The sequence below is a fragment of the Mauremys mutica genome, chromosome 2 (genome assembly GCF_020497125.1).
Source record: "Mauremys mutica isolate MM-2020 ecotype Southern chromosome 2, ASM2049712v1, whole genome shotgun sequence".
Taxonomy (NCBI): domain Eukaryota; kingdom Metazoa; phylum Chordata; order Testudines; family Geoemydidae; genus Mauremys; species Mauremys mutica.
In genome coordinates, this window is record NC_059073.1 from 290,666,539 (window position 1) to 290,681,351 (window position 14,813).

The 14,813-nt window shown below is 49.7% G+C and overlaps 1 protein-coding gene across 3 annotated transcripts in view; it reads left to right on the top strand.

Annotated features, from left to right (window-relative positions):
- The window catches only part of PTH1R (parathyroid hormone 1 receptor), a 171,894-nt gene that overhangs the window by 80,883 nt on the left and 76,198 nt on the right, over positions 1-14,813 (top strand). Inside the window, exon 1 of one of the 3 annotated variants that reach the window (XM_045005777.1) lies at positions 13,242-13,277. The exons of the other annotated variants lie outside the window; for them this stretch is intronic. Coding sequence (XP_044861712.1) covers positions 13,254-13,277 — 24 coding nt within the window. The 5' untranslated portion in view covers positions 13,242-13,253. Of the gene's footprint in view, positions 1-13,241; positions 13,278-14,813 lie in introns of those variants that run through there. 3 annotated transcript variants of the gene reach the window in all.

A 14,813-nucleotide genomic window follows, 5' to 3' on the forward strand; every position in this document is an offset into this window, starting at 1 on the left:
AGTAATTGTCAGGGATCATTTCCGTGCTGATGTGCTCAGTGTGGACAATCCGACTGTGCCATAGGGGCCTTCTCCGGCCCCTTGACCTCCCCCATTGACAAGGGCGGAGTCTGGGGCCAGGATTTTTCCCCGTTGCTCTCTTGCCTTTGTCCCCCGCTCCTCCCTGGCCCGGAACTGTGCGTGGGCCACCGGGGTCAGCTCCCAAACCCCCTTGCCCTTCGCTCCTGGCAGCGGGGTAGCTGCTTAGCTACTGCAGCTCCAGCAGGGCCAACTGGCACGCTGGCTTTATTTATTTTAAATTCTTTCCAGCGTGAACCTGACAGGAAATCAATCTCAAACCGCATTCTTTATGATGGCAATAATGCCCGTGCATTGAAAACACAATCACACAAGGTGGACTAGCTGATCCCACCCCACCCCCCGCCGATCGGTTTGTGTTCACAACAAATGCTACTGGGTTTGTTATTTTGCTTGGGTCTTTCTTGCGGAGACTTGGGTGGAGAAAGAAAGAGAGAGTGGTGGGGGTTGGGGGTACCACCCCGCGCAGCAGCTAAAATTTCCAACACAGTGTTGACAGCTCCTGTGATTTTACTGCGCTTCTTGGGATCTATTTTTTGTGAAGCCCCAGCTTCTGGAGTCAGGTGATTAAGCGAGATTTTTCAGCTTGCATTTAAAAACAAAAGTCACTTTCTAGCCCCACCTATGCAGAAGAAAAGTGACAAAAACTCTAAAGATTCAAAAGCCACCAGGCAAATAAAAAGGACCCCAGATTTAATATTATTTGCATCTCCTGAAGCATTGGGTACTGGTCCCTCTCTGAAACAGGATGAGCCACTGCCTGATCCAGTCTAGCAATTTGCACTCTGATATAAGTCCTATCGAGGGTTGTACTGTAGAGGATTCTGCATCACTGGGCATTGTTAAATCATGATGGAGTGTTTTTCTAACAGATCTGCTCTAGTCAAGCAGAGCACTTGCACTTGAAGCAGGAATTAACACAGGGAGGTCCTATGGCCTGTGTAATGGAGCTCAGTGGACCCTTCTGGGCTCTGAGTCTGAATCTATGGATAGCACCATGTTTATTTTTTTTTCTACATGTCTAGTGAGTTCAGCTTACAAGCAAAAAGAGGGTCACGTTTTAAGAACCTCCTACCCTGCAGCCTCAATCTGGGAGCTGAGAGTCAAGCTGGGTTCTTTCCTTCAGGTGCAGCATCCTTAGTAATAAAGGTTGCCAAGGGTAAATTTGTCCTCGTTGCTCCCCCATTGTTTCCAAACCTCAGTGGGCTTGTTTTGGAGCTTAGTTTACCATCTGTGGCTGGCAGCAAGAACAGGGGCCTGCTCTAGTGACTAGAGCACTGGGCTCCGAGTCAGGAGATGCGGGTTCTAGTTCTGACTCTATTGCTGATCTGCTGGGGGACCTCGGACAAGACATTTCACCGCCGCTCTCTTTTCTATGTAAGTGTAAGATCTTTGGTGCAGGGATCTTGTCTACACATACAGCACTGCAGCAGCACCGCTGGTGAAGACGCCCTATGCTGACGGGTGAGATCTCTTCCGTTGGCATAATAAAACCACCTCCGTGAGCGGCGGTAGCTATGTCAGCAGGAGACGTTCTCTTCTCGTCTCCAACAGAGCGCTGTCCACATTGGTGCTTATGTCGGTGTGACTTATGTCACACAGGTGAGTGGGTTATTCACACCCGCATGGTTTATTCACCCCCCCTGAGCAACACAAGTGATGCCGACATAAGCTGTGGTGCAGACATAGCCTCTGTCTCCCACTACGAGTGTGGATCGTGTCTAGGCCAATGGGACCCCGATCTTGGTTGGGACTTCGAAGTGCTCCTTGGTGGGTTCCCTCTACCTTAGCTTCACAGGGCTCACACAGGTACAAGCACCTCTTCCTGACTCGTGTTGGCAGCTGTGATTGAGTACTCACCGGAAGCAGACCTGCTGAGTTAGGGGTGGTCAAAAAATATCCAACTCAATTCTGGGGGAAACTTCTGCAGGAAATGTCCATTTTTGCTAAATGTTTTGTTGAAAACATTTTCCCCGGAACCCAAAATTCTTCACCACCCCCCCCCCCGCCCACGCAAAAAGAATCTAATATTTTTCATGCGGGGGGGCAGGGGGGCAGGGATTCCTGGCTAGTTCTGCTGCTGAGTGAATCCAAGTTCATTTCTACAATCGTTTGTTAAGAGTATAACAAGACGTGGAGTCCCGGCATGTCTTTACTGATTGGATGGGTGGAGCTGGGGGAGGGTACCTGTCACCTGCAGTCAAAGATGGAATTGGTTGGTGGAGTTGGCCCAGCCAATCAGCTGCGACAGAGCTAGGCTTTGAACCGGTCCCCAAGATGTCATCCGCTGCCTTTACCACAAAGCCACCCTCCTTCAGTCCCCCTGCTCCGGTGGGGAACATCAGATGCTTTGTATCACTGGAGAATACGATCATGTTTAATGCTGAGGGATGCAGAGAATAGGTTGCACGGGACAGCCACGTTCCTGAAAGGGCATGAGACAACGAACGACAAGTCCAGTGCACAAGGGCACCAGGAGAGCGCGTCCATCGGCTTCAGTGGGAGACGCAGATATGCAGGGACGGTATAATCAGCCCTGGTCCACATGCCACATGCTTCACCCAATTCCCTCTTTACCAAGCAGGGCCCAGATCCTCAACTGGTGTCAATCCGCCTTGGCCAATGAGCACCACGGAAGTGATGCTGCTTTATAGCAGCTGGTGCTGCTGGCCCCAGATCTAAACGCAAACACAAAGGAGCTTGGGGATGGGGAACCCCTCCAGCGCCGCTGACCTTAGCCCGTGGCGATGGAGGAGCTCCTGATACCCGGCCGGTGATCTCTGCTGCTGTAGAGCTCTAGGCAGCGTCTGCTCCAACAAGGGACACCCGCCCTGAGCTGATGTTCCAATTCTCCTTCTCCGTTGCGTCCTCCGCCCAGCCGCTCCGAAGGGCTGAGCTAGAACCTCACCGGGCCTGGTTTGCTGATGACTCTCCCGCCACGCCCTGCCATCCCAGTGGCAGACCTTTGCAGGTTCCTCCGCACCGGATAGCTCACAACCTCTGGCTTTGTTGGAGCCAGCCAGGTCTCTGGGCCGCAGAAACTGACCCGGACCTGCATTCAACGCACAAGAAGGCGGCGTTTGAACCCGGCGAGGGGATAGCACCTGATCTGAAGTCAGCGGAAAAGCTGCCGTTGCCCTCAGTGAGCTTTTGATCAGGCGCTTAGAACTTGACCCAGGGTGACATTTCTGCACCCCGGATGCACCCCTGGGCTCCGCCTCACTGCCTAGCCTGCCACGTTCTCACTCTGCTCGGATCCACCTCTGGGTTTGTTTGTTTTTTGCAATTATGAGCACAAATTGTTTAATTACCCCCTCTGCTCCAGGAAAACAATTCATCGTGATCCGGACGGCACGTCCCCCACAGCCCCGTGTATCGGTACAGTAAGCCGTCGCAACGTTTTCACTGTAACCGGGAATCTATTTGCTTTCGGCTCGTTTTCTAACCCGCTGCCAGGGCAGTTTCACAAAAAGGATACTGTTATTTCTGAAAATGAGTCCCATAAACAAGGATGAATATGACCTCTCCGCTGAGACTTGGGGTTTACTTTAGTGGCTGGGAGATCAGCCAATGAAATGGAAATACCAGAAAACATTATCATAATTACCCCGTGGCCTCCTCTGGGGGCAAGGAAAACCTTTTTATTTTACAGGCTCTGGATAGAATCACTATCTAGCCCTCCTCCACCTAGCCCTCTTCCTGCTGTGCCTTTTGCTAACACCGAAACAATGCCTCGAGCCCTTTCCTGCAAGCAGTTTTTTGGCAAAAGGAGGTGATGTGAACCCAAGAGGTGAAAACCATTGACAGGGGGAAAAGATGCCAGTAGATGTCTTCTTGATTGCAAGCTGTTAGGAGCTGTGCCAGCTGCCCAGGCCTATTCCCTCCCACACTACCCTGTGTAGGGTGACCAGATGTCCTGAGTTTATAGGGACAGTCTTGCTTTCTGGATCTTTTTTGTATGTAGGCTTCTATTACCCCCCCCCCAGATTTTTCACGTTGGAATCATAGAATCTCAGGGTTGGAAGGGACCTGAGGAGGTCACCTAGTCCAACCCCCTGCTCAAAGCAGGACCAACTCCTAGACAGATTTTCACCCCAGTTCCCTAAATGGCCCCCTCAAGGATTGACCTCACAACTTTGGGTTTAGCAGGGCAGTGCTCAAACCACTGAGCTATCCCTCTTCACCGTCAGTCTTGGCTCTGCGCTCATCCTGAGTACAGGAGGGTCTGCGCTTGGGCAGGCGGCTGAGGATGTTTTTGCCGGGGCAGTGAAGCGTCCCTACACTCGCCTGGTTAACTGTCGGCCCATACTGTCCCCTGAGGTGGCCCTAACTGCAGCCAAGCTCCTGAGGTCCGCAGGGCTACAGCTGGACGCCTGCAAAGCTCTGAGCACCGCTCCAGCTCCAGGTTCTGCAAACCTCCACTTGCATCCGGGCCACATGCCTTTCAGTGCGGTTGCCCTTGGTGTGCATCCCTTGGGTCGGCGGGTGACGCTGCTATTTGCAGCCAGGCGGCTTACACCTGCCAGGAGCTGACTCCCAAAAGACATAGCGCCTTTGCAGATCATCCGCCGCCCGGCTGGATCTCTGGATAGCTTCTTTAGGCTACTCAATGGATGTCCACCACTGGCGATCGTCTCGCGCCACAGAAGCTGTTGGCTGGTGGGAACTGGGTGCGAATCGTGGCTTATCCCGGTTTATCCCGTCGCTCCTCCAGGATTGCGCTGGGGCAGCTGTGGCAGTAGAGTGATCACTACCTGGCTGTGATTGGTGCAGTTCTGCGGTATATAGACAAGGTGAGGGGTTTGAGGTCTTTCCTTTCTTCTTCTCAGCGTATGCTCAAGGTGCCTCGGCTGGCAGCTGACCAGGATTCAACCCCAGATTTGGTTCCCTGGTTGGATCGTTAGCTTCCCCGGCCCGGGCCGGGTACTGGAGGGGTGTGCGATGTGAATGCTGATCCATGGCCCCCGTCTTTCCTTTAAAGCCCTGAGGCACAACTGTAGGTGCAAAGTAGCGAGTGCTGAAGAGCAGAATCTAGGTCAGGGGTGGGCAAACTTTTTGGCTCAGGGGCCACATCTGGGTATGGAAATTGTGGCAGGCCATGAACACTCCTGAAATTGGGGGTTGGGGTGCAGAGAGGGTGAGGGCTGGGACTGAGGCGTTCGGAGGGCGGGAAGAGAATCAGCACCGGGGCAGGGGGCTGGGATATGGGAGGGGGTCGGGGTGCAGGATCTAGGGGACGCTTACCTCAAGCAGCTCTCAGAAGCAGCGGCACGTCCCCCGCTCCGGCTCCTAAGCGGAAGTGCAGCCTGCGGCTCTGCGCGCTGCCCTGTCCACAGGTGCCACCCCTGCAGCTCCCACTGGCCGTGGTTCCCTGCCAATGGGAGCTGCAGGGGTGGTGCTTGGGATGGGGGCAGTGTGCGGAGCCCCCTGACTGCCCCTATGCATAGGAACCAGAGCGGGGAGATGCTGCTGCTTCCGGGAGCCTCATGGAGCAGGGCAAGCCCCAGACCTGGCTCTCTGGCGGGAGCTTGAGGGCCGGATTAAAATGCCTGGGGGCCAGGTGGCCGCCGGGCTGTAGTTTGCCCATCCCTGATCTAGATGCAGGTGCATGAAAAGGAGGGTCATCTGTGATCAGATGATTGTAGCCCCTGCAGCAGGAGGCAGGGCGGCCTAGCAGGCCGTGCACTAACTTGTGACTCAGGAAACTTGGGTTCTATGCCTAGCTCTGACCTGGTGGGTCACCTTGGACCTGCTCTGTGCCTCAGTTTCCCTGTTGTAAAAAGAAGATCGTGATGCTGACCTTGGTTGTAAAAGCATGTTGAAATCTGCTGAGGAAAAGAACTGGGTACCTGCATGTGGGTGTCCCAGTGTATCTTACGCCTTTGTGTGTTGGGCCTCTCTGTCTGTGCCCGCTCCACAGAGGATGAGAGTTTGTCACAAACTGCACTCAGCCTGGAAGGCTTTGTGCTCCAGAGGCGCCCAGTTCGATCCTAGCATGGGCCAATAGGGAGCTGTGGCAGCAGCAGCATGTTTGTTGTGGAATGTGACTCTGCGCTTGGGTCAGTGCAACCCACAGGAAAGGCCCTGTGTGTGTGACTGGCTCTCAGTCTGCAGTTAAACTCAAAGCCCTTGTACCTCTTCCGAGAGGCCAAGAGACGGGGAGAAGGCCACGTATCTGCAGTGACTGCACTGGCTTACGGCTGGTCGAGCTTGTTGCATTCGTGTCACGATTGCTTCTCTCTCTAGCTGTAGGTCTTTGCTGGGGCAGAACCATTTCAGAATCCCCCCCGCCCCCTGTTTTACAGATGGGGAACTGAGGCACAGAGCATGCCAGCAGGCTTTCCTCGTGGGGCGCCCAAAGCCCAACAGGTTTGGGTGCCCAGCTTGACACTCCTTGGGCCTGTTGCTTGGAGATGCCCAGGCCAAACCCCTGCAGCTCCCATCGACCACAGGTGCAGGCTGGGATTGCTCAACCCCTGTGAAAATCAGGCTTCAGGGGTCTCAAATTGGACAGCCAGAATGGAGGCCACTTTGCAGACTTTAGCAGGAATCCTTATAGCCCAAACTGCAGCACTTCTGAAAATAAAGCCGCTTGTCTTTACCAGTGAAGGTCATTAACCACTGGGAGACTTTGCCCAGGGTCGTGGGGATTCTCCACCACTGCCAATTTTTAAATCAAGATTGGATCGAAAATATCTGCTTCAGTTCAAACAGGAATTAATTTGGGGAAGGCTTATGACCTCTGCTGTACCAGAAGTCTGACTAGGTGATCACTATGGTTCCTTCTGGCTTTATCGTCAATGCACCTATATAATCCATTAATTTTATGTAGGTGTCTAACTTTAGGGGCACTCTGATTTGAAAATTTTGGCCTACTAGCTGCTAATCTCTTTAGCGGGGCCATTCTCAAAATTTAGGAATATCATCAAAAAGGAAGTCTTACCAAAGCCATTATGACTACATACATATGTTGCCATAGATTTGATTGGATTGCAATGAGAACAGGTCTGGTTCTTTATTTTACTGTCATGCTGGAAGCATGTTGTCTAAGTACAAGAGAAGCAGGAAGTGAAAGTGACAAGCAAATAGCAGGAGAAAGTCAGCAATTTAGTTTCACGATCCAAATGGAAGGCATGGATGGTTTTGTGGTGAGGCACTGGACTGCGGTGTTGCCAATGCTTGTGATTTTACCAGGTGTTTCCCAATAGTTGGTGTTTGCCTTAAAGCCCCAGCTTCTGGAGTCATGTGATTCCCTGAGAATCTCAGCTATCATTCTGGGGGGAAAAAAGGAAGTTTCTAGCCTTTATGGTAGTGGAGAAAAGCTGATAAATGTGACCTTGGGTGCACCCTATGGGATCAGCCCCCAAAGGCATATCAAATTAATGCCCAATGTCTTTTTTGTTTTGTTTTTACTCTCAATTTTTGAAGCAATCTCATGATTTTTGGGGGCCTGATGCATGATTTTCGAAAGCTTGGGGTTGGCAACACTGGGACTGGGATGTAGAAAATCTGCGTTCAGTTCCCAACTCTGCCGCAGGCTTCCTGTGTGACTATGGGCAAGTCACTTAACTGTGCCATGCCTTAGTTTCCCTTCTGCAAAAGGGGGATAATAGAGTTTCATGTTTATGTCTTGTCTATCTAGACTGTGAGTTCTGCTGGGCAGGGACTGTGTCTTGCATGCGGTGCTTAGCACAGCGGGGCGCTGATCTCGACTGGGGCCTCTAAGACGCTCAATACAACAAATAATGCTAATCAGAGAGAAGAAAAGAAATAAATAAGCAACCCTCTTAAGCAGTGAGAAGCAAATTAGATTTGTGCATCTCCCACCCAGTTTAAATCATCATCATCTAAAGTGGCACTAGGAACAGATGCAGAGAATTTTAAACATTCAGGGCCAGATTCTGCTGTAACGCCACCCGTTTCGCTGGAGTCACTTTGGGTTTACACAGATGTAACTGACCCAGGACTCTTATGTTTCCCAGGTAATGATGCTTTAAATGCAGACTAGCCAACCACCTGGAAAGAGATGCCTTTACTTTGTGGTTCATGGAGCTTTCTGCTTTGCTCCCTTCCTTGCATATGGGATAAACGTCTATTTATTTATATATGTTTATTCTCCCCACCATCCTCCATCCTCCTGAATCTGATGGAAATGCTCTATTGAAAGGGAAGGTTCTGTGTCATACATTATGTATGGCCAGACGGTGGATCACTCCCAGCTTCAAAACCTATGTGTATAAAAGCCCGGGGCATGTTTTACTATTTATGTTGCAGTAGCACCTAGATACCGCAACTGAGATCAGGACTCCATTGTGCTTGGTGCTGCATAAACATATAACTAGAGACACTCCCTGCTTGTCTGAATAGACAAAGAGGTAGAGCTGGGCAGGAAATGGTTTTCTCATCTTGGGAAAATATTTGAGATTTTGAAAGCTTTTCCCATCCCTAATCAGGACAAAATGTCAAAATCTCAAAAATGTTCATGAGCCACCAAATGGAATTTTTTTTTCTGGTTCGGATCAGGCGAAATGTTTCATTTGGTCATTTCAAAGCAATTCATTTCTATTTCAACCATTCTTTAAAAAAAAAAGACGTCTTTCTATCGTTAGCTCAAACTTCTAAACGAAAAGCCATTTCAGATGGGGAAACGGGGATTTTTTCGTTTAGAAGATGGCGAAATGAGATGTTTTGACAATGGCAGAACTCTCTCCCCACCACACGTTTTCAAGTCATGACATTCCTCAAAACCGACCCTTTCCCATGCACGGTTTTGGTTTCGATGAGTCGCTATTTTTCCTTGGGAAAACAGTTCACTGAAAAATTCCCGACCGGCCCTACGGAGAGGGAAAGGGACTCACCCAAGGTCAAACGTACTCGGCAGCTAGCCCAAGCAGACCCCCCCATGCCGCTGCCGCAACCCTGCTGTTTTTAGGTGCCAACTCTGCTTGAGCTAGTGCTCCGTCTATCCGGACCGGGAATCACCCCTCCCACCTGCTGTGCGGGCGAAGCTTTTGGAACACGGGCTGTGGCTTGCTGTGCATTGACACCGCCCCGTCCTGATCTAGGCCCTGCACCTCTCCTGCCCCCTGCAGTGCTCAGGGTACTTGTTCACCCACCTCAGCCCACGTGGGAAGGCTTCTGTGCTGTGTCCAGCAAGGGACAGCCCTTCTGGGGCACGCACGCGACACCTCGGGCGGGCGGAGGATCCGCTGGCCTCCGGGGTGCTGCAGGCTGGGTCAGGCTTGGCAGCGGGCACATGCAGGAGGAACCCAGCCTCCCGGAGGGTGCAAAGTTTGCAGGCTCAGTTTCCTGAGCCCTCTGGACTTCGGGGGCAGGGGCTGGCAGCCCGCCTGTCAATGTTTGTTCTTGGATTTTGGATGGGATGTTGATTGAGGCAGGTGCCATATGGCCCAGGGCCTGCCTGAGGAAGCTGAAATAGCACAGCATGAATGGGGGCAGGTTGTGGGATTTAAAGGGGCAGGAGTCCTCCATATTTTTAACTCCTTTGGTATTTTGAAGCATGGGAGGGGGAGGGGTTGGAAGGCTGGAATCTCAGCTCAGCTGTTCCCTGGTGTTATATTTATCTGTGTTCCTGTATTTAAGTATTACTCAATGGGATTTTTTTTTAATAGCTTCGTCCCTCCATGCCGCGGACTTTGGTGTCCTGCCCTAGAAATCCCTCCCTTTCTGTGTGTGTGTGTCTAGCTCTCTTTGGTCTCTCTGCAAGATCTCGAGACAGTTGCACGTGGCGTCTCAGAATGGATCAATGGGGATTCTAATTATGGAGCAAGAATAAATACATCTAGGGACTGGCGAGGAAGCCGCAGGTGGCTGGGATAACAGTCTAATAGACTATAGAGCAGGCATGGTGGATGCGCTGGTGTTCCTCTGCCAGATGGGATCAGAATTGCTCAACTGTGTGTCCTCTGCCCCATACTGTTTAAGATGGGATTTTCAAAGCAGCCTAGTCTATCAAAGGCACTTACACAGCCCCTGTTACTGCAGGATCTCAGCATCTCACAAGCTTTAATGTACTTACACTCACAGTTCCCATGTGAGGCATGGCTGTGTTATTCTCCCCATTGTACAGATGGGAAACTGAGGCACAGAGAGGCTAAGTGACTTGCCCAAGTTCTTACAGGTAGTCTGTGGCAGGGGAGGGCTTTGACCCAGACCTCCCAAGACCTAAGCCAATGTCCTGCCTACTGGACCAGCCTCTTAAACACAAAGGGGCCCCATCAGCTCCTTTGAAAATCTCCCCTTAGCTGATTTGTCTCTAATTCACTGATCCTCCCACTACCCGTCCCCATCCCTGGATAGGATGCAACAGCAGCTCCTCACTTTGCACGCTGTGCGTTGTGCGGGTGAATGCAGATCCTCAGGCCGTAGAATCCTCGCATGCTTCACCAGCTTTTTCGCCTTCCTCTGCAGCGTGGGGCACAGGTCACTTGCTGGAGGATTCTCTGCACCTTGAGGTCTTTAAACCACGATTTGAGGACGTCAGTAACTCAGCCCTAGGTTAGGGGTTTGTTACAGGAGTGGGTGGGTGAGATTCTGTGGCCTGCATCGTGCAGGAGGTCAGGCTAGATGATCATAATGGTCCCTTCTGACCTTAAAGTCTATGATCTGAGACCTTTCTTAAGATCACTTGTGTTACTTCCACCTCGTCTTCCTTTCTGCTGCTGGGAAAATCTCAAGCTCTGAACATTGCTGGGCTGCTACAGGTCAGGATCCTCAGGGAAAGGGAATGGCCTGGCAACAGGCAGTGCTTCTGTATCGTGAAGCCAACTTTTCCCAACGTAGCGCTAACAATTTCCCAAATCTGGGGAAAAATTCCCAGATAAAGTTTATTTCAAAATCTCAAAGGAACGTAATAGTGTATTTTAATAACAATATAATATATATTATATCCAAAATATTCTTATTTGTTCAAGATATTTCACATTTATTATAATTAGTGTGATGGGGCAAGGCCAGATGGCTACAGTAAAGTAGTGAGGAACAGGTATGTTAGCCCCAGGCTAAACAAATCCCTGGTACCATGGTAACCAAATGGCAGTTGCTCCAGGTTAATCAAGGCACCTGGGGCCAATTAAGATCTTTCTAGAAGGCAGTGGAGAGAGCTACATTGATTGGGACACCTGAAGCCAATCAAGGGCTGGCTGGAACTAGTTAAAAGCCTCCCAGTTAGTCAGTGAGAGGCGTGTGAGGAGCTGGAAGCAAGAGGCACAAGGAGCGAGTACTGCTGGAGGACTGAGAAGTGCAAGCGTTATCAGACACCAGGAGGAAGGTCCTGTGGTGAGGATAAAGAAGGTGTTTGGAGGAAGCCATGGGGAAGTAGCCCAGGGAGTTGTAGCTGTCATGCAGCTGTTCCAGGAAGCACTATAGACAGCTGCAATCCACAGGGCCCTGGGGCTGGAACCCGGAGTAGAGGGCGGGCCCGGGTTCCCCCCAAACCTCCCAACTCCTGATCAGACACAGGAGGAGTTGACCCGGACTATGGGTTCCACCAGATGGGAAGATCACTGAGGTGAGCAAATCCGCCAATAAGCGCAGGACCCACCAAGGTAGAGGAGGCACTTTGTCACATTAGTATATGTATAGACACGTTTACAATTGAAAAACATATGTTACTTATACAGTAAATAGCATATTTAACACATGAGGAGTAGGATTGAAATTATAGAAAACAATGTATTTTACACAAATGTCACTATTTTAAAAACAAAAGTATTAATAAATACAGCATGTGCCCTGCAGTGTACTGTACATCAAAGTTACTTTGAAAAAATAAAAAGTAAACATATGATTATAAAATAAGATAAAAAAGCAAACAGAAAGAGAGCAAATAACACTCTTTTATATAACTTTCCTTATAATCTCTGAGTTTTATCCATTTTCTGACATATGGTCTGAGTCGTCACTAGGAACATTATTACCATCATTACTATTTTTACTAGTTTTATCACTGTCATTTTTACTGTACATATATTTACAATGTAAATACAAGTGCTTAATAGTAATTACAAAATTAGAACATTTCTCTTGCTTTGCTTTCAAAGCTGACCATATAACTACACTAGAATAGAGTGTTTTGGTTGTCATACAGTTTCTTTCTTTGGTTTTTATGTCACTTACCATGGAAAAGATTCTTTCACATGCTGCATTTGAATGCGGTAATGTGAAAACCTTTTTAGCCAGTTCAGATATATTTGCAAACATGAATTGACCTGAATAATCTTTGATTTGTTACAGCCTCAGCAATTTTGGAATCAGAGAAACGTTTTTTAACTACTTCAGTCAAGTGAATACTGACGTGTTCAGCAAAGGAACAGGCCATTCTACTCTCTGCATTTTTAACTTGCTCTTCAAATTTTTGTGCTTTTTTTAATTTCACAATCTTGTTTATTGAACATATCAGCAATTTTCTCTGTATTAGATACTGTCGCAACCTTTTGTTTCTGTTTTTTACCATGTGCCTGCTTATCTAACTCACTAGTACCTGCCTGGATTTTTATGTCACAACATTTGCAATAAGCTAAAAGACAATTGTTTTCTACTTTCTGCAGCCAGTCTTGGTATTTACCTTCTTGAAGCCACGAGTCTTGACAGGCTCTTTTGAAAGTAGATGGCTTCTCTTTTGGTGGAAGTTCACCCCGAGTCTTTAATACTCTGTTGGGGGTGCTCTCCCATTGTTTTCGTTTCGACGTGGACGGATCTTTGTCTTCTCCTGCCGTCCTCTTCCTCTTCTCACGAGACTTTCCGGTCTCTTCATTCATTTTTTACGTTAGATAAAAATGGAAAGAGATCTCTGAAATAATGGAATGTGATTATTAGTGTAATGTATATTTCAACTTATATTTAAATCAAAGAAGGGAACATATTATATATTATTACCTAACACAGTAGGTGAAGATATTTAATATTTGTCTGGAGGAAGGTGCTGTTACAAATTTATAAACAGCCGAACGCTCTGGTCCACATTCTCTGTGCAACTGCAAGCACAAAATACAAAATTTTAGAGATTTAATGACAGATCAAGACACTAATCGTGATCAGTAAGTATTGCAATCTATGTAATTATTGGAAGAAACCTCACCTAGAAGATAAATTTGATGACCATCTCCTCATTGCCTGCCAGCCAGGCGTTGCTGAGGTTGGTTTGTTGTGAGTGCATGAGCGCACTTGTCACTTCACTTGTGCTGTCATGATATAGTACGTTGAAGCACCACCAATAGGAGAGCAGCGCAGCCCGATTATGAAAACCATGTGACAAATATTCACCAATCGAAGAACACATTTTGAGGGAAATTTAAAAGAAGTGCAAATATTTTACTTTTTATGAAAACTTCCCAGGATTTTTGAGATTTGGAAAGTCTTTTACTTTTTACGAAATTTTCCCAGGATTATTTAGGTTTTGAATGAAAGTTCCCAAGTTGAAACCTTTTACTCAAAAATGCCCAGATTTTGGGAAATTTCCCAGGATATAGAAGCACTGGCAACAGGGGCGTCGAAATGGGGGGGGGCAATGGGCCATGGCCCCTCCCACTTTTTGCCAGAGGCCCGGCCCCTTGCCCCGCCTCTTCCCCCAAAGGCCCCGCCCCCAGAAGCTGGAGCCCAGCCCGGGTATGAGTGGCCCAGGCAGCTGTGGGGAGCTGCGGACCCTCCACCTGCTGAGGGGTGGGGGCAAGAGCAGTCCCTAGCCCATGACCCTAACCCCCAGGCCACCCACCCAGGGCAGGTGGAGGGTCCGCAGCTCCCCACAGCTGCCCAGTTGCGGTTCTTACCATGGCCCAGATGTGTCTCGTCGGCCCCTCCCCCAGGCCAGGCTGGAAGCTGGAGCTGGGTCGGGGTAAGACCCACATGGGCCCTGTGGGGAGCCGCGGATCCTTCGTCTGCCCTGGGCAGGAGGCTGAGGGAGGGGCGCGGGGATACAGGCTGGGACAGCTCTCGCCCTCCCTTTCCCCCAGGCCGGTGGAGTGGCCTGGGCTCCCCAGCTTCTGGCTTGGCCAGCGGGGGCCTCAGGAGGAAGAGAAGGGGCAGGGCCATGGAGGGGACAGTGCCTCATGTCCCCCATCACCCCCCAGTATTACAAAGACTCCATCACCCCTGACTGGCAACTATTTAAGCTCAATTGGGCAAATTCACCCTGATGTCCTATGAAAAATAAATTTAGCCCAGTACATGTAATACCGCTGCCTACGAGCCCCTGGGCTGGGAGGGGGAAGCGTTTGTCAAACTGATCCTGTGGACATTAGCTGAGGTGAAATGAGATGGACAGAATTGTATCATGTCAGCTTAACCTCTGGGGACAGACCAGCAGGCACAAAGCTGCAGGCTTTGGCACATGTGCTAGATTCCCGTTGGAAGGAGAGGCCCACTGCGGACGCTGAGATGCTTGGTGCTGGAATGGGTCACCTAGGAGGTTGTGGAATCCCTGTCACTTGAGGGATTTAAGAACAGGTTGGAGACAGGACGGCTCAGGGAAGGTCTAGGTTTCCTTGGTCCTGCCTCAGCGCAGGGAGATAGAGCAGAAGACCTCTCAAGGTCCCCTCCAGCTCTACGTTTCTGTGGTTCCATGTCTTTCATCTGTGCAGATCCGTGGTGGACTCCTCCTTAAGTGAAGCTCAAGAGGGGTTCTTTGCTCCTTCCTCTCAGTCCCTCACACAGATATTGGCCCACACAGCCCAATATTAGCTAACATTGGCCATCTCTGCTCACTACTAGAATTACTA